Consider the following 24154-nt stretch of genomic DNA (forward strand, 5'->3'; position numbering starts at 1 on the left):
CAGCCTGTGCATGGAGCTTAATCCCTTTCAGCTGGACCCAGCTCCTCTGTGCAATGAAAACAGGTCCTGCCCGGAGCACTGTGGTGCAGGGTGGTGAGAAAATCCAGCTGGAAGTGGCAGCCATGAATCACTGCTAACACAGGAGCTTGCTCTTTGTGATCCTTGGGTATGGAGCTTTCCAGAGAATGTCCAGGGCAGGTCTTGAGTGTGAAAACTTGTCATTGCTCTGTGAAAGCCTGCACAATCGGTGTGATCTGATACCTCACCACTGTGCCTCGTCCTGAGCTGCTGTTTCTCACCTTGGTGTGCAAACATGTCCTGCTCCAAACACAGCCTGAGTCCTCCATTGCTTTTCAGCTCAACTGGCCTTCAGCTATGTAGGGCATGGATAACAGAAGGGTGGGTGGGAACTGAGCCCTGGCCAAGGGAGGAGAAAACTTGAGATGGGTGTGTCAAAGCTGAAATCCATGGCTGGGTGACCGACCTTCGCCCCTCCAGGAAGCGGAGGGAATGTGATGGAAGAGAACAGCAAGGACAGGCATGTCCCTGTAAACAGGTGGATGTAATACAGCCAGCTTGTTTGGAAAGATCCAGCCTTAGTGGATGGCAACTTTGATGTTTAAAGTCTTGGAGGGGAGCTGCCCAGAGTGGGGAGAGGAGAGACATGGCTCTGAAGAGCTGGGTGAGAAACAGAGAGCAGAAGCCCCTCTGAGAGTGTTGCAGCAGCATGACCTGTCTGGCTGGCAGGGAAGAGCCAAGAGGGACCTGGATCTGGGTGTGTTTTGCTGAGAATGGGCAAATTGTAGAGCCAAGACAGCCCCCAGGGTCAGGGGAGATTGTCAGTGCTGCTTTGAAAAATGGAGCTGTGCTCAGAGGAGAAATCAAAAAGGGAACTGGCGGATGAGTTCAGGAACCACTTGTGAGAAGAACCAGTATGAATGGTAAATTCCTTGTTAGGCTCATCAGTCGATGCTCCTGTGTACGAGCAGAGCTTGGAGAGGCTGTGATGCTGTAATTAACATTTTGGGCACCAATGCTCTGTGAGAGGGGCCTGGAAAGGCTGCCTTGCCAGAACCCCTCTGCAGATGCTGGGTTTGTATCAAAGCAAAGTGCTAGCAGGGGAGATGACAGGGCAGGCAGATGACATTCACCTTGAGGCAGAGCAGCTGAGCTGCTCTCTATGCATTCATTTCTCCCTCCAAGCTGCCTCAAGCACAGCAAACAGGAGCGTGGCTGGTACCCAGCCTGGGCCCGGGCTGTGCAAGGCAGCACAGATGTTGAACGTGTGTGTGACCTTCTTTGGTGAAGGAGAAGCTACTAAAGACAAAGATGGTGTACTATGGAGGCACAGCTCCAGACTTGGCCCTCTCTGTGTTTCTGTCTGTCTCAGCAGAGCCTTGGTCAGCTCAGCTCGGTGGGAGTTGTGTCCCATGGAAGCTCCATGAGTCACCATGGCTGGCACCCTCTGGGCTGCACATGACAGGTGCAGCAATATTTCGTGTCTGTGTCATCTGAGCAGAAGGTGGCTAATTCTTGGTGAGCCAGCGAAAGCCAAACTGTCTGTGATGGTTTGGATAAGTCATTTCCAAGCAGCAGTGTGTGAAAGCTGTAGGGATGCTGCTCTGTCCTGGCTGACCTATGGAGCCCTGGGAACATCCCAGGTGCCAGGGGTTTACTGATGGCCTTGAAATGTACCAACACCACTCAGAGCAGAGCAGATCCTCACTCTGCCTTCCCACACTCTGCCTGGCAGCAGTTGCCACAGCTCGGGGTTCAGGAGGGCTGCATCACATCCCTGCCTTGAATTCCTTGGATACCTTTCAGCATATCATGGCTTCCCTGGCTTTGGGCAGCTCTTGGTTGACTCAGGCTCTTCCTGCTGTGCCCAGCTCATGATAGGCACTCTTGTCTGGAGAGGGATGTGTTTTCACTCGGGTCTGGGCCGCGTGGATGGGAGCAGGCAGAATGCTGTGGGAGGCAGACTTGGGTGATGTGATGGCAGGAGTGTTGGAGAACAGAAGGGTTGGAGGCCAGCTGTGAGGATGGCTCCTCCTCTGGGCACTGGGCTCGCTGCCAGGCATGGTAGAGGTCAAGGTCAGTGAAGATAGGGAGAGAGGTCCATAGCAGGCGTGTTGCCTCATGTTCAGGCTGGGAACACTGGATCAAGGTCAAAGAAGTTGGAATGGCAGGAGCAGTTGGCAGGTTAGGCATGGCGCTGTACACAGGCTGTGGGTCACATCTGCAGTTGCTTTGTTACAGCCCGTGGTGACATGGGCTTTGGAGGTCCCTGGTGAAAGATGTCCCTCCTGGAGCAGGGATAGGTGAGGCATTAATAATCCTCCTCTTTGTTCCCTGCAGGGCCACATGGCACTAGCCATTCTCCTGCTCTCCTTTCATGCCCTGAGCTGTGAGGGTTCTGTATCCAGGTGTCTTAAGCGCTGGCACTGGGGACCTGAGGGAAGAGGTCCATCCTCTTACCCGAACATCTGCTGTAGGATGAGCTGTCTCCAAGAGGGTCAGTGCATGGGGTTATGTAGCACTGGAGTGCTCAGCCATGGAGACAAGCATGATGGAGCTCCCCGCTCTGCATGGGGTGGGTCCTCTGGCACATACCCTGTCCCACAGAGGGGTTTTGGGGGACCCCTCTGCCCTATGTAGGGGGACCAGAAGTCCTGCTGGGACTGAGCCTTTGCCTTTCTGAAATCCAGGCCTGGGGCCAGTGACTCAGCCAGCAGCAGGACAGCCCAGCAGGCAGCTCTCGCCGGGTGGCACCTCAGCCTCATGGGCACCAGTGGCTTCCTCCCGCCTATGTGGTGATGGCCCTTGGCATTTCCATCATCAACAAAGCCCTTCCAGTGACCTGGTGTCACAGGCACAGTGTTTAATGAGGAGGGACAATGAGGGAAGGATGTTCCTGCAGAAATGTTGCTTCTCCATGCGCAGTCACTCTATGCAATTTGGGAGCTGGGTCCAGCTTCTGCTCTTGTCTCTTTTCCCAGACTCAAGGACAGCACTGTTCAGGTGCAGAGCAGCAGTGTTGGCAGGGATACAGGGGAGAAGGGGTAGCATGAAGGTGGTGGGGGTAGAAGCTGGTGGTATGAAGGTGTCCTGCCAAACATCTATTGGGACCCCAAAAGCCCACAGGATTTTCAGTGAGGTGGGGGCACTGGGACCATGGTGGAGTGATCTGCTATTGATACCCTGGGGCAAGCAGAGAGCATGTTGGAACAGGTTTCATAGAGCTGGAAGGGACCCACAAGGATCATCAAAGCACAACTCCTGGCCCTGCATAGGACACTCCAAGAATCACACCATGTTCTAGAAAGCACTGAAATTCAGAGAGCTTCTGAAATTCTGGTAGGCATGACCACTTCCCCGGAGAGCCTGTTCCAATGCCCAGCCATTCTCTGGGTAAAGAACCTAATATCCAGCCTAAGCCTTGCTGGACACAGCTTCTTGCTGTTCTCTCAGGCTCTATTGCTGGTCACCAGAGAGAAGAGATTGGTGCCTGCCCTTCTGCTTCCCCTTGTGAGGAAGCTATAGATCATTATGAGGTCTCCCCTCATAGTGGAGACCTCTCTCCTCTCTCCTCTTCTCCAGGCTGATCAAGCCAAGTGACCTCCGTGCTCCCTGCATGGCTTCACCTCCAGGCCCCTCACCATCCTCCTTTGGACATGAACAGGACTGGCAGGTTTTGCTGGGCAGGTTTGGTGACGCTGGCACTGGTGCCATCTCTGGATGTGCTGCCCGGGGCACCTCAGTAGCAGGTGCTGCTGGTATGTGGTGACTGCTGGAGAAACCTGTCCCAGCACATCCCACTCCATCATTCCCTGAATGCTGCTGGTCAGGCTGATGCTCACAAGACTCTGCCTGAGGAGCTGAGCTCATTCGTTCCCCAGGGACCTGTCAATACTGTCAGTTGTGACACAGGCTGCTTTCAGAGAGATGTCATGTTTTTATCAGGCCTTGCTAATCCCTATTTTCTCTCCACCTTTCTCCCTGCCCACACATCCCTCAGTGAGGTGTTCATCCGTGATTTGGCTGCTGCAGGGCAAAGGTCGGCTTTCCCGATGGTTGTCAGAGCACTGCTGTGTGAGCTATGGGTCCAACCGCGGTGGCCTGGACACCTCAAAAGCGCTGCTTGGAGCAGGACAGGCTGTCCTGGACCTGGCCCATGCTCACTTTGCCAGCAGTGCTGAATGTTGACCCCCAGCAGCCTTGGCAGGGGCTGATTGGGGAGTGCAGGCTCTGCCCAGGTCTCCCTGCACAGTCCCCTGACCTCTCAGGCCCATGGTTCAGCCCAGGAGAGAGCAGAGCAGGGTAATAACAGGGGGATATCCCAAGGTGGGTGCCAACACGACTGGGAGTGATGTAGGTCAGCCAGGCTGGTTTTCCTGGAGCCAAAAGGACTGAAGCCAACTAGTCCTCAGAGCCTCACTTTTGTCCAAGTTGGAGGTTTCCCCAGAAACTTCTGACAGGGTTTTCTGTCTAAGAGACCGAAACAGAAGGTTTTGCTTCCTTACTTTGTCCCTGAGCAGTTCCACTGCTACCACAAGTCTCTTCTTCCCCTTGAGGGCCCTTCTTTTCCCCTGCCCTGTCTTGGCAGGTCTGCTCTGAGGCCAGCATGGACACAGGAGCGTGGAGGGGCTCCAGGGGAGGCAGAAGGTGTGTGGGCAGAGTGCTCCAGTCAGGACTGCATGGAGAGATTGTTGTCCTTCTGCACCAGCACAGTAAATCAGGGCTTTTGTCTAAAAGTACTAATTTTGTGCCAAAAGTTGGTCATTAGAGGTGTTGCTTTTTGTGGCTGTGTAAGTCCCAGTGCCAGCTGACACAATGTGCAGATAGTGCTGGTGCAGCTGCTGTGCCAGGGGCAATGAGGGCACACACGTGCAATGCCTGGGCATGGCACCTGCCAGTGGTGAATCCTCTGCACATCCCTTCCTGTCACAGCCTCCTGCTGAAGGGTGGGACGTGCAGATGGGAGAGGGGCAGGAGGCTGTGCTGATCCTTCCCAAACGGCCCAGAAGCAGAGGGGCAGCTGAGATCCCTGCGTGTCCGAGTGCTGGAGCAGCAGCCTGGCAGCGTGGGGGTGTGCTGGGAGTGTGCTGTGAGGCAGGGCACTGAGGTTGGCTGAGTGCCTCAAAACCCAGGGGGTGTCTTGCACAGCCCCACGCAGCAGAGAGGGCACGAGTGGGGTGGGATGGAACGGAACGGAATGGAACGGAATGGAATGGAATGGAATGGGACATGTGTGCTTAAGGAGATTTGTATTTTGAAACACAGTAAAGTGGAACCTCACCTTGATCACGGGGGCCAGGGTTAATTACAATGTGAAGTGGGGATGGGTACAATCAGTTGGCATCTCAGGGAGGCTGGATGAAACAACTGCATCCCTGAAATGCTGGGTGTGAGTTAGGAGTCAGAGGTATGGACACACCCTTATATGTAACCACTGGATTTCTTTGTCATCTTCTGTGCTGTTCAAACCAGAACCAATAGCCAGACCTGTTTTCCTGGCTGTGCCATGTATGGGGTAGCCATGGGGCAGGGGTTTCCATGGTACTCCGTAGGTACCAGTGTCAGCACAGGACAGAATCCCTTGATGTGTAGGAAAGCCCAGGTGAATCTTAAAAGTCTCTGACACTGGTGGGAAAATGTCAGGCCCCAGCATGTGCCACTGTTTGGTGAATGGGAACAGCAAGCCAGAAATTTCAGCATAATATCATGACAAGGCGGGACTTTTATGAAGTCCCACTTTCCTCACACTGCAGTAATCTGTCCTGAGCTTTGTAATCCGTGCCTGCGCAGCTAAGGGCAAGTTCTCCTAAACCCAACTTTAAGCTGCTCTCATAAGCTCTTGCAGGTGGAACAGACCTGCCTAGGAAGCTGGGGGCTCATCCCAGCCAGCTAATCCACCTGACACAGTGCAACTCACCTGGCTTGCTCCTGGTTTCAAAAACTGTTCTTGGGGAGTTCTATATTACTGGTTTTAGGACATATTTTAAAATATGTTTTTTGTTCTGGCTTGGCCAGGCCTCCTCCCTCTGCGCAGGTGTTCTGACGGAGGAATGCTGAAGGGTCAGGCTTGGGGCAGTTGTGCCTCCTGCTCCCGTGGACAGCCCTAGAATGGTTTGCAGAGCATGTGCCTGCTCACCCAGGTATCATTTAACACACAGATGTAAACAAAAATCTCACTGCTGAGGTCAGTAGGGAAACCTCTCAATTTGCTGTGCAGCTCAGGGTCACATCATGAGTTTTCCTGCCTTGTTAGGAAAATCCAGGGGATGGATTTCCTCCTTCAGCGGATGGACGTAGGAGGGAACTTCCTCACCCTGGGCACCTGCAGCAAACCTGTGGGGTGAGGCTGTTGCACGAGGCACTGCCACTGATTGCTGTGGCCCCTGCCACGCTGTGTGGCCTCCTGCCATCCCAACCACAAGCTGTGTCAGGTGAGAGGCAGCTGCTGAGTCCACCTCTCATTTCACACACTCACCTATCTCCCTGCCAGCCCATGGCAGCTGCAGAGGTGTTGCCTTCAGAAGCCCTGGCTGCTACTGGCAGCAGGTGTGGTGCTGTGGAGCCCAGGAACGTGGTGACAGATTCCACTAGCCTCCCTCTATCCGTGATCTCTGGAATGCACAGTGCCTCGCAGAATCCAGCCTGGGAATACACAAAGCACCTGCTCCCTGAGGCTTTGGTCTCTCTCAGCAGGATGTGGTGCTGACACCCGACGCCATGGGACCAAAAGGCGCATAATCTGGGAAGAGCTCCAGCACATAGCAGGAGCATGCAAGGATCAACCACAGTCTGTAGCTCACCTTGCTCACCTCCGGGCCGGATAACAAGGAAGATGATGTGTCCCATCCATGATGATGCTAGGGACCTTTCAGCTTTTGACTGTAAGTTCTCTGATGCATGTCCTTTCGAGCTGGCAGGAGTGCCTGACAAGCCAGAGGCTTGGTCTGCCCTGTGGAGACAGGCTGGGGAAAACGGGATGACAGGAACCTCATGCAGTTCAACACAGAGAAGGACAGAGTCCTGCACCAAGGCAGGAACAGCCCTACACCAGCATCTGCTGGGCTACCCAGCTGGAAAGCAGCTTGGCAGAGAAAGCCCTGAGGGTGCTGGTAGGGAGCAAGCGGGAGCCAGGAGCACACCTTGGCAGGGAAGAAGGCAGATGGTGCCCTGGGTGCATTAGCCGAGGGCTGACAGGAAGCACAGGCACGATCCTCCCGCTCTGCCCAGCACTGTGTGGCCAGACCCGGAGTGCTGCACCCAGTGCGGGGTTGCCCGAAAACGGGAGAGACACTGGAGAGCTTCCAGCGGGCATCACTGCGATGGAGCATCTCTCCTGCGAGGAAAGACTGGGCCACCTGGAGGAGGCTCTGGGGGTCGCGGGCAGCCCAGCACGGCTCTTCGGCCCCGGCAGGAAGCGTTTTAATCGTGAGGAGCTGCGAGGAGCCGCAGCCCTGAGCGCCCGGGTGTCCAGGCCGGGCGGTGCCGCGAGGGGGAGCTGCAGCCCCGCCAGCGGAACGGGCCCGCACGGGCCGGCGGAGCCCCGGGCATCCCGCGGGGTCCAGCCCCGGGTATCCAGAGGGGACCAGCTCCGGGCATCCCGCGGGGTCCAGCTCCAGACATCCTGCCCGCAGCCCTCGCAGCCCCCGGGAGTCGCCGCCCGGTGCCCGGCCGCCCCAGATGTCCCCAAAGGGCAGGGTGTGCCGTCCGTCCGTCCTGCCGATGTCAGCACGCCCTAAAATGGCAAGGAATGGTCTCTGCATCCCGGACCTTCAGCCTCCCACGGCCACCGCCCCGGCCTGGCCTGACCTACAGCGTCCCCCCGCCGCAGGGCGCTGCGCTCGCAGGGGCCCAGATAAGCACAGGGAGCTGAGGCACCAAGGATGTGGGTTGGCACGGGTTTTGGCACTCACAGCTCCAGGCACAGACATGCTCGTTGCCTGTCTTGAGACTGCTAAAATCGCTTTTACCCAGACCTGGTGGGTTTTTTTCTTGTTGCACTTTGAAGAGCACTGTCTACCTACATCCTCAGGCAGCCCTGTCTTTGCTTGAGCCTAGTAATACAGAATGGGGTCAGGTATGGGGATACTGGGGCCTCCTCCTCCGATCAAAGTTTAGGCCAGTCTCCATCAGCAAGACAGAAAATCCAGAACAACACCTTCTTGCTCTGCTGTCCTCATCAATCTGCGGATTTGTCTTGTTTTTCCTTGAAGGAGGAATGTTCAGACTATAGAGATGATTGCTCTGAACCCAAAGTGCCTGTTGCTTTCTCTCCTTGCCCCCAAAGGACAGGCTTAAGCCCACCTTTAACTCAAAATAAATACCACCAGAAATGCTTTCTTCCCCTGAGAAAGAAATCAGCAAGGGATGTCAGTAATATGTGAAATCCTTCCTTTTAGTTTTGATATACTGTGGTTGATTTGTTTTCCTTATGTTTTTCCAGCCTTTGAAAGTGATCATTAGGAAGAGGCCTCCACAGATTTAAGTGCTGTTTGCTGTGGCAGCTCTCCGGGCTGGTCTCACTGCCAGCCCTGGCAGTGCCATGACTGCATGGGGGTCTGGTGCTCTGGGCCAGCTGGAGGCTTGGCCAGCTGGCCACGGGCTGGGGACTCCAGAAGCACAGGCCTGGCAGCCTCAGGACAGCTGGTGCTGACAGATGGGGTAGCTCCCCTCGGGGAAGTCGAGCCATCAAAACAGAAGTGAAGGAGCCAGTGCTCAAGGGACCTATTATCCTTGAGAGGGGAGGCTTTGAGAGATGCTTTTGCCTCCCACTGCTCTCCAATTGCCAAAGGCTTCTCCCAGCCTCCCTGGCTGCTTCCCCTCCAGTTCTGTTCTGCTCAGCCCTGCTGCAGGGACCCACATGGCCCAGCCCCCTTCTCCACAGGCTTCCCTTCCCAGGGAGGCCAGAGGAGAGGGAGGCACAGCGCCATCCCACACGGATCCTGAGGTCAGCATCTTGCGCCATCCCCTGTGCCACAGCCGCTTCCTCTCTCACACGAGATGTTTTCTTTGTGTCTGGCAGCTCCATCCCTGCGGAGAGACTGTGGGAGAGAGGGATGGGATGGAGGAGCTGCAGTTCCTCTAAGAGGGTGCCTGGTTCCAGGGCTGCAGGCACCAGGTTTGGGGTGGTTTTGGGACACACGTGCATTAGCGACTGGGGCTGCTTGGCTTGTGCACAGCCTTGCTTCAGCAAGAGCTCACGAGGCCTCTTGGGCCACTTGCTGTGTGTGTGACTTCTGCCTGTGACCCGTGGGCATGTTTTGAGGAAAATGTGCATCTGTGCCATACCTGGGACATGGTGCTGGCCTGTGCTGGTGTGTTTATAAGGGCACCTCAGGTTTCCCTCTGTGTCAGTGAGGCCCAGCCATACGCAGCAGTGCAGACACCTCCGCAGCACAAGATGCTGTGCCTGTGCTTTCCCTGGGAACAGCGTGTCCAGAACATTTCCGTTTGGCAGGAGGTGCACAAGGATACAGGACTGCCAGAGCACAGCCACTTCCCGACGGCATCAGCCTGAATTTCAGTGAGCACTCAGAGGTCTGCACTCATGGCTGGGAGCCCGTCTCAGAACACGCTGCTAGCGCAGCCCCAGTGTGGGCAGTGTGGCTGAGAGCCATGCCATGCCATCGGGACCACTCCCCTGTCACCCAAAGGATGGAGGATGAGAGCCAGGCTCTTCCTGGAGCTGGAAAAGGGGCCAGACAGGCCGTAAGGATGGCTCTCCGCCCGCCCCAGCTGCCTGGCACAGGACAGAAGTGGGATGCTCAGGCTCGCCGGGTGCAGGGCGGCAGCGCAGGCCCTTTGGGGAGGTGGGTGGCGGAGCAGCCCCGCCTGCCGCGGCTCCCCGCAGCCCGCTCCGGGCGGGCGATGCCCGAGTGCCCCGCGGAGCCCGAGGAGCGGGCTGGGCTTGTGGGGAGCCCCCGCCACAGGAGGCAAGTGCGGCCCGGGCCTCATCCCGCCGCCGCAGGGGAAAGTTGCGGAGGGAGGAGCGGAGGGAGGAGCGGAGCTGGGAGGGAGGAGCGGGCGGGAGGGAAGGAGGAGGTGCGGGGCGGGAGCCCGGGCGGTCCCCCCGCCCCGCCGCTCCGCACCTGAGCGAGCAGCGGCGGCTCCGCGCCGGCCCCGGCCCCGGCCCCTCCGCCGCCCTCCCATGGCTCGGCCGCTGCCGCTGCTGCTCTGCCTGGCCGCGCTGGGCGCCGGCTGCCGGGCAGGGCCCACCCCCGCCGGCACGGCTGGGCCCTCCGCCGAGCCGCTGCAGGACGAGGCGGACAACCAGGAGAACATCCTCTCGCAGGTACCGCAGCTCGGGCGGCTGCGCCCGTGGCGTGGGGCTGGGCACGGCCGGGCGGTGCCGTGCGCGCCCTGCGCGGTCCTGGGTGATGCTGGGTGCTGTACGTGCCCGCCAGAGCCGGGTGCTGCTGAGTGTGGACTCTAGGCGGTGTTGGGTGATACCGTGCACACGAGTGATGCTGGGTGTACACTGTCGGTGCTGCTGGGTGATGCTGCTCACATCCTGGGTGATGCTGAGTGTGCATTCTCGGTGGAGCTCAGTGGTGCTGTGCACCGGAGGAAGTTCATCACCCGGGGCGCAGTGAAACCACTGAAGCCCATCAGGGAGAACTTCATCATCCTATCATTTTCCCGGGGGGTCTGAGAAAAAGGGAAACTCATCGGCAGGAGAATTGATGGGGCCTCTTTGTGTGCCAAGGGGAGGGATCCAGGCTCTCTCCCTGCCAGCGGGATGCCGTGGAGGTTTCTGTTAGATTTGGCTGATCAGGCAGTGTGTTATTATCTGCCCTCGGAAATGTTTAACGCAGAGACTATTGGAAACGTACCGCCAAAGTTATTTTTATGCTTGGGCTTGCAGAAGCGCTGTCTGCAGATCTCCGTAAAGGAAATTCCTGGCATTGTATAGGGCTAATCAGAAATACTGCTTCACCACCAGGTTACGCTGCTTATAGGGTGGCTTTCAGTCGCTCTTCCAATGTACCCTTGTCCTGTTGGCCTGGGTAAAACAGTCTTGCTCTGGGTAGCAGGTCACTTATTGGGTCTTTCGCACGCAGAGCATTAAGAAAAAGCAGAAAAATTTAAAATTCTTATATTTCAAATTCAAAGCAGCGTTCTGCACACAGTGGAATAAAAAATACCCTCTTGGAAGAAGCCAGTTTTCATTCCCCTTGTAGTGATCAGCTCTGCGCTCTCTAGAAAGCTCCTTGGCCGGCAGATTCGGGAAGAGCCAGCCAGATTCCTCGAGACTCAGGGTATCCAGAGCGTCCTTGTTTGGACCTTGAGCTCTGGGCCGTGCTTGTCCCTGGCTGTGCAGGCAGAGCAGAGGTTTGCTCACTGCTGGTGACCTGTGCTCAGCTGCTAGGTGACTACGACAAGGTGAAGGCGGTGTCCGAGGGCTCCGACTGCCGCTGCAAATGCCTGGTCAGGCCCCTGGGCCGTGGCGCCTGCCAGAGGATTAACGAGGGCGCCTTCAGAGCCGAGGATTTTTACACGGTGGAAACCATCACGTCAGGACCCAGCTGCAAGTGTGCGTGCGTGGCCCCCCCCTCAGCTCTCAACCCTTGCGAGGGCGACTTCAGGCTGAAGAAGCTGCGGGAGGCAGACAGCGGTGACCTGAAGGTAGGAGAGCAGCTTGAGCTCCTGACTCTTTGGGGACGAGAAGGTCTTCTGAAGCCTTTTCTTTCTGAGCTTTGTCTAAAAAAACCCTTTTTTCCTAGTTACATTTATATCAGCACGTTTGATATAGAAATCAAGCTCAGCTTAAGGGATTGAGTAGAGCAGCTGCAGTGGATGATTCACTTGATTCATCCTCTGCTGCCTGGGGTCCACCGTGGCTCTCTGTGCTGAGAGCCCAGTAGGGACTGGGCTGCTCCCTGCCCTCTGTACAGCTCCAGATGTCCCTGGAGGACAGCTCTGCTCCGCTCAGCTGCTGCCAGGTCTTTTCTCTGTTGCAGAGAGGGTCTCCCAAGGGCCCACACAAAAAAGCTGTTTTGGCTTCCACGGGCCAAAAGCTGCTGATGCGTCAGCATAAGGGTGTGATGCTCAGCTGGCTGATGGCAGGATGGATTTGTTGTTTTAAATGCTGATACTTCTCTACTATTTAGTATTTTATCTCTTGTAATGTATACCTCTTTACCAAAAGTGACAGTGTTTAAGTACTCCTGACTTTTACTGGATGCTTCCTCTTGCTGGTGTAGCAGCTGGCAGCAGACCCTGCTGGGTTTTCCAATTTGCTAGCAGTGTAGGACTGCAGAAAGTGCCACTGGCTCGGTCCAGTCCTGGGGAGTCCCTGGCGTGGCAGGCTGAGTGCTGGTGGCACTGGTGCCCCTAAATCCCTCTCAGGTGGGAAGGCAGGCAGTGTGCAAGGCGCTGTGGGGCAGCTGCCATCGAGGCCACCACGATGGGCTTGTTCTAATTAATTTGGAGCTTGAGGATGTGTTTCATCTTGTCCGAATGCAGACAGTTAGCAGCTTCTTGTCCAAGCGCCCCTGCAGCTAGGGAAGATAAACAGGCATAGGCAGACAATCCATCATTCCAGGGGAGGAGGAGTCCCAGTCTGGAGTTGTTTGGTGGTCCCTCGTCTGGAGACAAGCCAGGAGGTCCCACGTGGCCTTAGATGAGAGTTGTGAGCTCTCTGCGGTTAGGGAGGGGACACCCCCGAGGTGACAGAGCCACCCCTGTGGTCCCTTGCCGGGAGGCAGGCAGAGCTCCTGCACCAGCAGCTGCCAGCTCTGTCCTCATCCTCCTGCAGAGGACCAGAGCGTGCCTGGCTGTCCCTTGGCCCCCCGGCGAGGAGCTGCTCGCAGCCAGCCCTGGTGTGAAGGGCTGTCCTCTAGGAACCGGCCCCGCTCCCCCGCGCCTTCCGCAAGCACTCGAGGCCAGGCGATTTCACAAGATTTATCCAAACACACACACCCGGGGCTTTTCTGTGCTGCCAGGGTCCATCCCAGGAGCTGGGCAGCAGGATTGCTTTCCCTCCAAGCACAGACACCCTCGTGGGGTCGGGATCAAGGGGAACAGCCCCTTCTTGTGGGAGAAGCTGGGAAATAGGAGAGGACACAGCTTCAGTTCTTATGCCACTCATGAGGAGGAGCAGCTCCCACAGCTCATCGAGGGGCTGGGTGAGGCTACCCCACAGCTCTGAGCAGCCCCAAGGGGTTTTACGCTCTTTGCTGGTCCAACAAGCATCGCTCTTGTCTGGTCCAGCAGCAGGAAGGGCACAGGGCCGTTTGTATGTTGTGTTTTACAGACTTTCTTATGATCTGACACAAAAGCCCTGGGTACTCCATGTGTGGGAGAGCCATGGGAAGGTTCCCTCCCTTGGGTGGACTGGAGGATGAGTCCCTGAGGGAATGGTGAGAGAGGGAAATCCAGGCAGCAGGAACATAGCCCGGGGCAACCAAACTCAGTCAGATTCCTGCATTGGGATCCCAGCTGAAGGTTCCAGTCCCATCTGTGCCTTTAGTAAGCTCCAGTGGGAATTCATGCACCGTCAGACCAGCGAGAGCCAAAGTCCACAGTGGGTGAAGAGAAGGAAGCAGCGAGTTGATAGGAACATCTCCGTGGTCTTTAGGGGAGGGTCAGCGTGGTGTTGGCAGGGAGCAGCTTAATCTCAGATCTATTTTTGTGAAATGGCAGCATGCTGCTTGCAGGCACAGCATAAGTTTTGGGGTCTTGGTGCAGAGTCAGTGCAAGGAGGCTGTGCTCAGGAACATTTGGAAGGAGGTTAATGCAGTCTGCAACCTTTGTGCATTGATGGAAATTCTCCAGCCTGGAGGGAAAGCGCTTGTCTCCAGTGGCTGTCTGGCAGGCTGTGTGCATTGTATCGGTTGTCTCCATCCAGGTCTCAGTGGAAAGTGGGTGCACAGCCATAAAACAGCTCTTGTCTCTTAATGCTGCCATTTTATCTGGCCCAAAAAATCTTTCCTTTGCTGTCAGCTCCACAGGGAGGCTGCCGAGGCCGGGGTGGAAACTCTAAGTGCTGCCAGCAGTGCTGCCTATGATTCTCTCATGTTTATGAAGCTCTGCTGACCAGTTTGTAACTGCTGGGAGAAAATGTCACTGCCCTGTAGTAATTCCTGTGCACTGTAAATCCTGCTCAGGCACTGGGGAATGGGGAGCCAGCAGCACCATGCTGGACATGTGGGGACACGTGGGGCCAGGTGGGGCCAGGGGGAGGTGGCCCAGGAGCCCTTCCCGCCAGCCGTGCCAAGCTCAGAACTGTCCTCTGTGGAGCAGCACCAGAAACTGGACAAAATGCAGAACAAGGGCGCTGCTGTCCAGATCCCCAGGAGTGGTGACCAAGGGCTGATGCTGGGCAGGACATAGGCACAGGGGTGACTAAAATACAGGGTGCCTGTGAAATGGGTGGCTGCAGGAGAGGGCAGCATACCTCTAATAAAATTGTTCTTCAGAAAGGCAACTGTTTCCAGGCTGGCACTGAATTTCTATTTCTTCACTCTTGCAATTTGAGGGTATTTTAAAACTTTTTAACAAGTTTCTTCTTGTTCCAGGAAAAAGAACACAGGATGGCATGAACTCAGAGTCTGATCTCAAACTGAGCTACCTTTTTCTTGTTGCCTCTTTTGCTGGCAGTCACATCACTGGTGGAGTAGTTAAGCCTTTGGCCTTGTGGGAGAGCCTGCCTAGAGCTGGCAAAGAGAGCAGCATTTTACCTTGCTCTGCTACTAATCCCCAGCACCCAAAATGTGCTCCTGAGGCTCTGCAGAGATAGCGAGTGTTGCTCTGCATGCCGTGCTCTGACCAGGGCAGCAGTGCAGCAGGGCTGTGTAAGGGAAAACCTGCTTTTTAATCCAAATTCTTGCACTCAGATGGGTGCATCACCCTTGACTTTTCAGCTGAGGACACAACATGGGGGTATGTTACAGTGAGTGCTGCTGCCTGACTGTGCTCTCCCCTTGCCTTGCAGCTCTCCTCCATCGTCGAGATGCTGGAAAGTGCCTTTTATGGCTTAGACCTTCTGAAGCTGCACTCAGTCACCACCAAGCTCGTAGGTCGGGTAGAGAAGCTCGAGGAGGTGAGTCCTGTTCTCCTTCAGTGTCCTTGCCCTCGGTGGGACTGGCCTCCAACCAAGTTCCTGCTGCCTTTGATGCATTCAGAGCTGCATTGCCTGAGAAGAAATGTTAATTAACTATTTGGCTGAAATTAAACCAGACCAGACTTGGATGTCTGAACCAGACCGAACCACAGGCAGTGGCCAGTGCATCCCCACCCCATCAGCCTTGCCTGACCCTCTCCAGCTCTCCCAGTCCCTCAAGGCCTAGACTGGGAGCGGGATCTTAGCTGTGGCTTCACCAGGAGCAGCATCTCCTTTGGGTCAGAAGGCCCTGCTGTGAAGTTTTTCCTCTTCCCAGTTTTACTTGTGTGCTGGTGTGATGGTTGCTCTCAACCAGGAGCTTTTGTGCTCTTTGATGGGGTGAGAGGTTCAAGGCTGGTGCAGGGGTACACTCAGCAGGACTGTGGGGAGCCAAGGAGCTCAGATTCCTGAAGGACCAAGTTACGTCTTGGCCCGTGTTAAAACAGAGCAGAACCCTCAACCTTCTATTTTATTTTAGAGTAGACTTCCAGTGAAATAATTTTCACTTCCATAGAGTTTAATATTTCTTTGGCTAGCACAGTGTAGGGTTTGCAGTTTAAGCGGTGTTCAGCTATGTAGCGACACGTTGCCAGATTAAATACTGGAGTTTTCTCTCGTGGTCCGTATCTGGGATGGCAATTCCACATTCTTGTCGGCATGGAGCAGTCGTGGTCGTCTCCAGCCAGGAGCTGAGAGGCGATGATTTATAAAGCCAAAATTCCACTTGCAAAGTGTTTTGGGAAGGCATGGCGTGCTCCATCCTGGGGTCAGGAGAGAGACAGCTGAGGGGAGCATGCGTGCCTGGGGGGCTCTGGGTTTCCAAGCGTGGAAATTGACCCAAAAGGGGGTTTGAGCTCTGAAAATAACAAAGCACCAATGTTCCCCTTTGCAATCCCACCCTCTTCCTGTGGTTTAGTGTGTTCTTCAGTCATTACTTGGCTTTGCCAAGGGATTGTTTCAGGTGGGGTTATCACTGCACTCTGCTCCACTACCAAAGTGGCCCTGCCTACCAGCCAGTTTCTGCAGGGGGGCTCAGAGCCAGCAGTGCTGGTGGCACGCTGGGCACAGGGGGTAACCTTTACAGCCTGGCCACTCTGCTCACAGCCTCTTGCAGGGAGGCAGATGGGCAGAAAGCTCCATAGGGCTGAAGGGGTTTGGCCTGAGATGGAGCTGTAGAGGTGTAGGAGCAGGGAATTCACAGGGGTCCCTAATTTCCTAGAAGTGAGGCTGCAGGATCATGTAAAAGCAGCTGAAGCTGCCTGCAGGCACTTGGACAGGATGGAGGAAAACAGGAGAGGCCTGGGTGAGAAGGAGATTGCCCAATGCTTGGGGCAGAGCAGAGCTGATGCAGGCAGCAGGTGTGAAATGCCTCCTGCTGCTGGCTTAGCAGGGGAATTCCTGTTGAGACGATGTGGAGGAGGATCACACCCTGCACCAGCTGTGGGGTCTGACAACACGGACAGCTGAGATGCTGAACTGGAGTCTGGCATGGCTTCAAAGCATCGCCCTCCCAGGCGGGTGTTTTTGGCAGCTGCTCCCCTGTGCAGCAGCTGAGGAGCCTCAGCAGCATCACAGGCCGGGCCTTGGTGCTGCCTCTCTGCTCAAGGGGAGGCAAATTTTATCCCTAGGCAGGTCATAAGCTGAACATTACACAGGGGAAGTGGTAAGGGCACAAGGCTGTTGGAATCAGTCATCCTATCCAAAGGAGGAGGGTGTCAAGAGCTGCTCCTGGGAGAGCATCATGAGATCCCCTGTTCCTCTGCCTGCTGCAGCAAAATGTTTGCTGGAGCATCCCTGCATCATTGGACTCAGCCTCAAAGTGTCCTGGTAAATCTGTGACTCAGGATTCTTGGGTAAAGACTGGGAATTTGGATGCCTGTGGAGGGGGCTGGGGGTTAACCCCTCTGTTTTTGCAGAGGTTAGAAAGCTTCATGCATTCTTTCCAGTACAACAAGGTATTTTAGACCGATGGTGTCAGTAGAGGGAAGGAACCCCCAATTCTTGGACCATGGAGTGCCTTCCCTAGTAGGGCAACTCCTCTCCTTTGTCTTTAGCTCACAGCTGTTGCATCAGCTGGCAATTTTGCGGTCACAGATGGAGGTCACAGTGGGTTTTAGGGGAAATTAATGGTAGGATGGATTGAAAATTGAAGATCAGGGTAACCTCCCCCAGTGCCTGTGCTAAAGTGCTTTGACTGATGTGCCGCTCATGCAAAGCAGTAGCTGTTTGAGGTGTAGAAGCCCAAGGAATGATGAGCAGACACTGCAACAATCCTTTGGGTACAGGGTGTGCCTGTGGCTGGGGGATGGAGAAGGGTGAAGGGTTTTGCCTGAGTTGCAACCAGCCCCAGCTCCCTCCTGGTCACAGGACAGCTCTCTGAGGGTCACTGGCTCTTGTCCTGTCCCCAGATTCTTAGATTCTGTGGGAGCAGAGGGTGTTGGGGAGAAGCAGTCCCTGAGAGCAGGCCGGGAAAGTGGGATTAATAAGTGTAAGATGAACTTGCTGCCACAGGCCAAGGACACCAAGCTGACTTAAGGTGTTTCAGCTTTTCCTCTTCCTTCTGTGAGCTGGTGAGTGTGGCTGGGGCTGCGGGTTGAAGAGCCTCAAGGCCACTCTCCCACTCCATGGGAGGCTGCAGCAAGGAGTGTGTCTGGGATATGCACACCAGGGGTGGGGTTCCTGGATCCCACTGGGGTCAGGGGCATCTTCCTAGCAGCTGAAGTGCCCAGCCTCGTGCAGAATCCCCAGCTGTGAGCCCAGGATGGCAGCAGAGCTCCAGAGCTGTGGTTTGGGGGCCACAGAACATCCCTTGTTGTTAAATGGGGTAAAGTCTCCTCTCTTGCTTTCCTAGGGCATGTCCAGGAACTTCACACAGGAAGGCCAGCGGGCAGGAGCCAGTGGGGAGGAGGGTCTGCAGGATCCCCCTGGCAGGGAAAACTGCTCCAGGCTCCTCACCAACAGCCTGGCTGACATCGAGAGCTCTCTGCAGCGGGATGCTGAGGCTGCCTACGCTCACTCAGAGGTACAGCTCAGTGTCACTGCTGCTGCTCAGGCAGCCCTGGGCTGTCTCCAGGATGTGGCCACTGCCCCGGGGTGACTTTCTCCTCACTGGAGTGACCCTGTTTGTGTGCCTCCATCTCCAAGCTGTGTGTCTCGGCACAGCCCAGCTGCTGCTGGGATGGGATGTAGGTGGAAGCAGAGGGAGGTTGCTCCCTTGGCCTCCCCCCTTCCCACGGGGCTGTTGGTTTTCGAGGTCAGCGGTGGCTGAGCTGCTTGGAAAGCGTGATGTCATTGCGGGGCCGGCTGGGAAGCGGTGGGAAACAGAGCCTTTGATTAGCAGGGCTTGGGGCTCGCTGGAGGGACAGATTGTCGCCTGCCTCCCCTCCCTCCCTGCCAGGCAATTACCCCTCCACCACCAGCCCCTGCATCTGGCGGGCTCCTGGCAGGGGCCTGGGCATCCCCCCAGTTCTGGCACCCAGAGTCAGACTGTGGGGGTCCCCATGGGGACTGCCCAGCATGGGGACAGCCTTTGCAGTTTCTGTGCAGCCCCAGAGAGATGTGAGCGGGGTGTTTTGGGAAAAGATCTGTCCAGCATGTCCTGAAGTTCTTGCTGTTTCAGTGGTGCTATCTAGGATGGCCCGTGCTCCTCTGATCCCTGCTGGCAGCTCCTGGAGCATCCTGCCCTCAGCCCAGAGTCCCTCTGCAGGGCAGTAGGAGGTGTCTGGCAAGGGCAGAGCCCTTAGTGCACCATTTCCAGCTCAAACAGGGGTGCTCAGCTCCTGAGGATGGCAAGAGCCTGCACTTGGCCCCCACCCCTGCTCTGCAGGTCTGTGTGGGGGCAGGCTCCCCAAGCCCCTGGGGACACGGCTGGGCTCCCACACATGCACTGAGTGTCAGCAGGTAGGGAAGCGGCACCAACTGTGCTGTGCCGGCGCTCTCTGCCCCAGGGAGAGCCGTGTCCAGGCAGGGGTGTCCGGCCGTGCTCCCAGCCCCACTGCCCTGCTCCCCACGCCATGAGCTGAGCAGCTGCTGCTGTTGGAGAGGAGCCAGCCCCGGCCAAGCAGGGGAGTGGAGCGTGGGGCTTTTATTACCCCGAGTGACCTCATTTCCCAATATTCCCCTCCTCTTGCTGCTAATTGCAGCAGGGCCCATCCTCTCAGCCAAATGGGCACCGCTTCAACCCTCAGCCTGGCTTTCCGATTTCCTTTAATGAGATGAAATCCTTCAGACCTGAGCTGTGGCAGCTGGTCCCTGCCCTGGGGGGTGCCTGGTCCCTGCCTTGGGAGGTTCCCGCTCATGCTGGGAAGGTGCCTTTGGCCTCTCTGCCCTGGGAAAGCTCAGTGCATGTTGCACACTCTGCAGATCAGCTGCTGGAACCAGCTCCTGGCATGCCAGGGAGCCACCCTCCTCCCCCCGCCTGCCCTGCATCCCACAGCATGTGCCTTATGGATCCCTGAGTTCCAGAACTGCAGGGTGGAACCAAGGATATGCAGGAGCAGCGCTGGTGTGCCACCCTGCTGTCTCCTGGAATGTTTCCCATGGCAGAATAGACTGAGGGAGACCCTGAGGAATGAGGGAGCTCAGATCCTCACAGTGTGGGGCTGTGCAGCCTGACCTGCCCTGTCACCAAAATGTGGCATTTCTGGCCCATCTGGTAACAGCCTCCTTTGTCTCTTCCAGGGAAAATATGAAGAAAGGTTCCTGAAGGATGAAACCATCTCCCAGCAGATCAACTCTGTGGAATCCCTCCCAGAGCTGCACCTCTCTCAGGAGGACAAGAAGCCCGAGCAGCTCTTGCAGAGGAAGCTGCGGGTGAGCAGCCGGCCTCCTTCCAAGCCCACCATTGTCCGAGGGGTCACCTACTACAAAGCCCAGTCCACCGAGTCAGAGAACGACATTGAGGAGCAACGTGAGTTGGGTATGCAGCCATGGTTGGTGGGATGGTGCCTGCATGCTGCAGCAAAGCCAGTGCCTTGTCCCCTGGGAATGTGTGGGCAAAGTGTGTGGGAGCAGCAGGAGAAGGTGGGACCTCACTGCTGTGCAGCCTTTGAGCTGTGTATGTGGGGCAGCGTAGCATTGTATTCCATGGAAAATCCCTGGTAGCTAAGGAAATAGGTCACTGCTTTGGTTTAAAACCAAACCCGGCATCAGCACCTTTCCAGAAGTAAATGGAGGTTTATTAAATACGCTCGTGTTTGAAATCCGCCTGCCCAATGGCATCCCCGGAGGTCTGTGCAGTGTTTGCTGTGGTGGAAGGCAGCTCAGAGCTCATGGCCCTGGCTGTGGTGGGAGCAGGGGCTGAGCCCTCAGGAGCCAGCAGGGTGGGCAGAAGGACAAATGCCCTTGCTGTGCAGACTGGCTCAGCAGCGAGGGCATCCAGCCCTGCCCTGCAGGGATTTGCGAGCTCCAGGAGATGAGGAGGAGCAAAGGGTGCCCGTGCTGGCTGGAGAACTCCAGTGATCCGCGTGCCCTGGCTGAGGCACCTGCTTTGGCATCCTGGGTTAGGTGAGTGGGATCTGGTTGGGAATGCAGCTGGGTCTCCATCCTGCTCAGTCTCTGGGAGGTGGCAGGGCAGAATTGATCTCCATCACCTCCTGCTCTGCCTGGCCTGAGATGGTGGGTGTCGCTGTGTGGGGCCTCACTCACCTTCTGACATGGGCACTGTCAGCTTCTGCAGTTCTCTGAGGGGAAATGCAGGTGGATTTAGTACCAGACAGCCTGCAGCCGTGGGCAGGGAGCCAGCTGGAGGGGTTGGAGGGGCCTTGCTCCCCTGGCTGTGGGGCTGACACCAGTGCCTGTGTTTGGCAGCGGACGAGCTGTTCAGTGGGGACAACACGGTGGACCTGCTGATAGAGGACCAGCTCCTGAGGCCCAGCAGCAGGGCAGGTGAGGCCGTGAGAAAGCCCTCGCCAGTGGGGTGGCCGCCCACCCCTGGCAGCACTCCCAGCACCCTGCCAGCCGCTGGCACCGCTGCCACCGCCACGGTGCCCCTGTCCCCCGCCGCACCGGGCCCCACCGCTGCCAGCCGGCTGACCCCTGCCCCAGAGCCCGTGACTGCACCGGCAGGGCTGGCGGAGGAGGGGACCCCACAGCTACCGGCCGCCTTGGCCAGCACAGCGGTAGCCACAGCCACAGAGAACTTGCCCGTGGCCACCCCTGCTGGAGGCTGGAGTGACGTGGAGAGCCGCCCAGGAGGTTGGGTACAGGCGAACACCCCCGCAACGCCGGTCAGCCCGGCCATCCCTGCCACCCCAAAGGAGGGCCTGGAGGAGGAGGACATCAGGAACATAATTGGTGAGTGCCTGCAGGTCCTGCACCTATCCACCTGTGTTGGGGGGACTGGCTCATGCCCACAGTGCATCCTGCTAAGCACACTGCACCTGGATTTTGTCACAGGTGGGAAGTATCATGGAGATGGCAGCTGGGCAGCGCTTCACTGGGGTGCCAGGTTTAGTTATTAACTCTGGAACCTACTCTAATTTCCTCCCACCTTTAGGGGCTGGGCTGGGCAGAGACAGGACCTGAGACAGGCAGCAGCCTCAGCTGGAGCAGGGTCATGGCTGAGCACACAGACCCCACATCTGTTTGTGGGGTCTGGCCAGTCCTGCTGGGCCTCACAGAGCCATACCAGGGCCAGGATGGCTGGGGGTACCTGCTGGGTGAGGAAGGGGCTGGAGGGGGTCGTGCCTCCAGGGAGAGTGTGACCACCCTGCCTCTGGCCTCAAGCCTTTCCCTGCCCACACAGGGCGCTGCAAGGACACGCTGTCCACCATCTCGGGGCCCACCACCCAGAACACCTACGGGCGCAATGAGGGAGCCTGGATGAAGGACCCTCTGGCCCAGGAGGAGCGGATCTATGTCACCAATTACTACTATGGGAACACGCTGGTGGAGTTCAGGAACCTTGACAATTTCAAGCAAGGTGGGTTTGCACCATCTCTGATACCATTCCAGCCACCTCTCAGCTGATCCAAGTAGCATCCTCATTGCAGGGGATGCTGCACTGTGGGGGGATGATCTGCCGGGGGACTTTCCACTCTTGCGTGCTGGCACCCGGCATGTGGGGTACAGAGCATGGGACAGCTCAGGCTAATGCTGGTGGCCGGGGAGGGAGTGCAGGCAGAGCTGGGGGCAGAGGGTGCTGCTGGCATGGCCACTCACCCCACAGCAAAAGGAGGTCTCACCAGCCAGGTGTGTTTGCCCTGCAGGTCGCTGGAGCAACTCCTACAAGCTCCCGTACAGCTGGATTGGGACGGGGCACGTTGTCTACAACGGCTCCTTCTACTACAACCGGGCCTTCACGCGCAACATCATCAAGTACGACCTGAAGCAGCGCTACGTGGCCGCCTGGGCCATGCTGCACGACGTGGCCTACGAGGAGTCCACCCCGTGGCGGTGGCGAGGCCACTCTGACGTGGACTTTGCCGTGGACGAGAATGGCCTGTGGGTCATCTACCCGGCCATCAGCTACGAGGGCTTCAACCAGGAGGTGATCGTGCTGAGCAAGCTGAACGCGGCCGACCTCAGCACCCAGAAGGAGACCACGTGGCGGACGGGGCTGCGCAAGAACTTCTACGGGAACTGCTTTGTCATCTGCGGGGTCCTGTACGCGGTCGACAGCTACAACAAGAGGAATGCCAACATCTCCTACGCCTTTGACACGCACACCAACACGCAGATCATCCCCAGGCTGCTCTTTGAGAACGAGTACGCCTACACCACGCAGATAGACTATAACCCCAAGGACCGCCTGCTCTACGCCTGGGACAATGGCCATCAAGTCACCTACCATGTCATCTTTGCCTACTGAGACCCCCCCACCACAGTGGGGCACTGCAAGCCAGGGGCCACCAGCACCTTTTATTATTATTTTTATTGTTATTATTGTTATTTTGTACAAATTGAAGAGTAAATGATGGGTTTTGTTTCAAGCTGGTTTTTTATGGCGGATTGTAGATCAATCCCCAGGCCAGAACCACCCCCTTTGTCTTTGCTGTATCCTTGCTTCTGATTTCCTTCCCAGGGGAAGGAGTTCTCCTTTGGAAGGGCAGGCCCGGCTCTCCTGCCCAGGGAAGAGGAGGTGGCCCAGACACGGTCCTCCTGATGATGTTTTTAGCTAAAGATGATCAGCAACACACCCTGAACCAGTGCAAAGCTGCACACACCAGGTCGCAGCGGGATGCTGCTGCCTGCCTGTCCTGGTGGAGGATCAGCATGTCCCACGGGAATGGCCCTCAGGACCATCTTCCCAGCTGACAGCCAGCAGGCCCCTTGGACATCCTGCTGTACAACAGGGCTGTGAGCACAGCTCCAGCAGCCCCTGGTGCTGGTACTTATGCCGAGGACTGTCCCCTCCAGCCGGGGCTCTGCTCTCTGCAGGCTGCTCTGGGGTCCGGGTGCACCCTGAGCCCTGACTTACATCTGGAGGGAGCTGGCAGCGGGAGGGGGATGCTGTAAGTAAGTGTACATGGCTTTTGTTTGTTCCTTTTGTAACCCAGAGTAGTCCCCCTTGGCGTTTGCTGGGTGAAGGCTCTGCTCAGCTGGGCGCTGCGCTGCCCGGGCAGGGGCAGGCAGAGCCCTCGCTGTGCCACTCCATCTCCTACATTCCCTCTCACGCCCATGCCTGCCCTGCTCCTGGGCCATCAGGATCCACTCACAGAGGCACAGCCCTTGCCCTCCTGCCCACCAGCATCTTGTATTTACCTGCTGTCAGTAATAAAGGATCCAGTACCTTCGCAGCTGTTTGGGGCTTTCTTTGGCTCTGATTCACCCTCTACCCCATGAAAATGCACACGGTGCTTTGGGTGGGTTTTGGTTGGTTTGGGGAGAGCCAGATTACACACCAGATGGGGACAAACCCCAGAGGGATTTAGGTTGCTTGGGACTGGCACTGGGGCAGGCTGACACGGTCATGTCCACCCTCATGGGCTCCTCTGGCAGGCTCTGGGTGAGCAGCTACTGTAGGGTGCCCCCTCTCCAGCAGCAGGAGGGGGACAGGGTGGATGTGCCATGGGCAGTGCCAACACTGTGCCAAGC

At 56.9% G+C, this 24154-nt stretch overlaps 1 protein-coding gene across 2 annotated transcripts; it reads left to right on the plus strand.

The window, feature by feature from the left end:
- Positions 1 to 10057: 10057 nt before the first annotated feature.
- OLFML2B (olfactomedin like 2B) lies at positions 10058 to 23856 on the plus strand. 2 transcript variants are annotated; one of them, XM_063406770.1, is made up of 8 exons: positions 10058 to 10306; positions 11377 to 11640; positions 14951 to 15058; positions 17970 to 18140; positions 19799 to 20027; positions 20927 to 21412; positions 21864 to 22040; positions 22327 to 23856. In XM_063406770.1, exons 1-8 carry the CDS (start codon positions 10163 to 10165, stop codon positions 22926 to 22928), a joined length of 2181 nt encoding a protein of 726 aa, XP_063262840.1. In that variant the 5' UTR covers positions 10058 to 10162; the 3' UTR covers positions 22929 to 23856. The 2 variants fall into 2 exon arrangements, with proteins under 2 accessions (XP_063262840.1, XP_063262839.1); XM_063406769.1 differs by having other exon boundaries at positions 10059 to 10306; positions 19799 to 20036.
- Positions 23857 to 24154: the final 298 nt, after the last annotated feature.

This window comes from Prinia subflava, chromosome 10, assembly GCF_021018805.1.
Source record: "Prinia subflava isolate CZ2003 ecotype Zambia chromosome 10, Cam_Psub_1.2, whole genome shotgun sequence".
NCBI classification, from domain to species: Eukaryota; Metazoa; Chordata; class Aves; order Passeriformes; family Cisticolidae; genus Prinia; species Prinia subflava.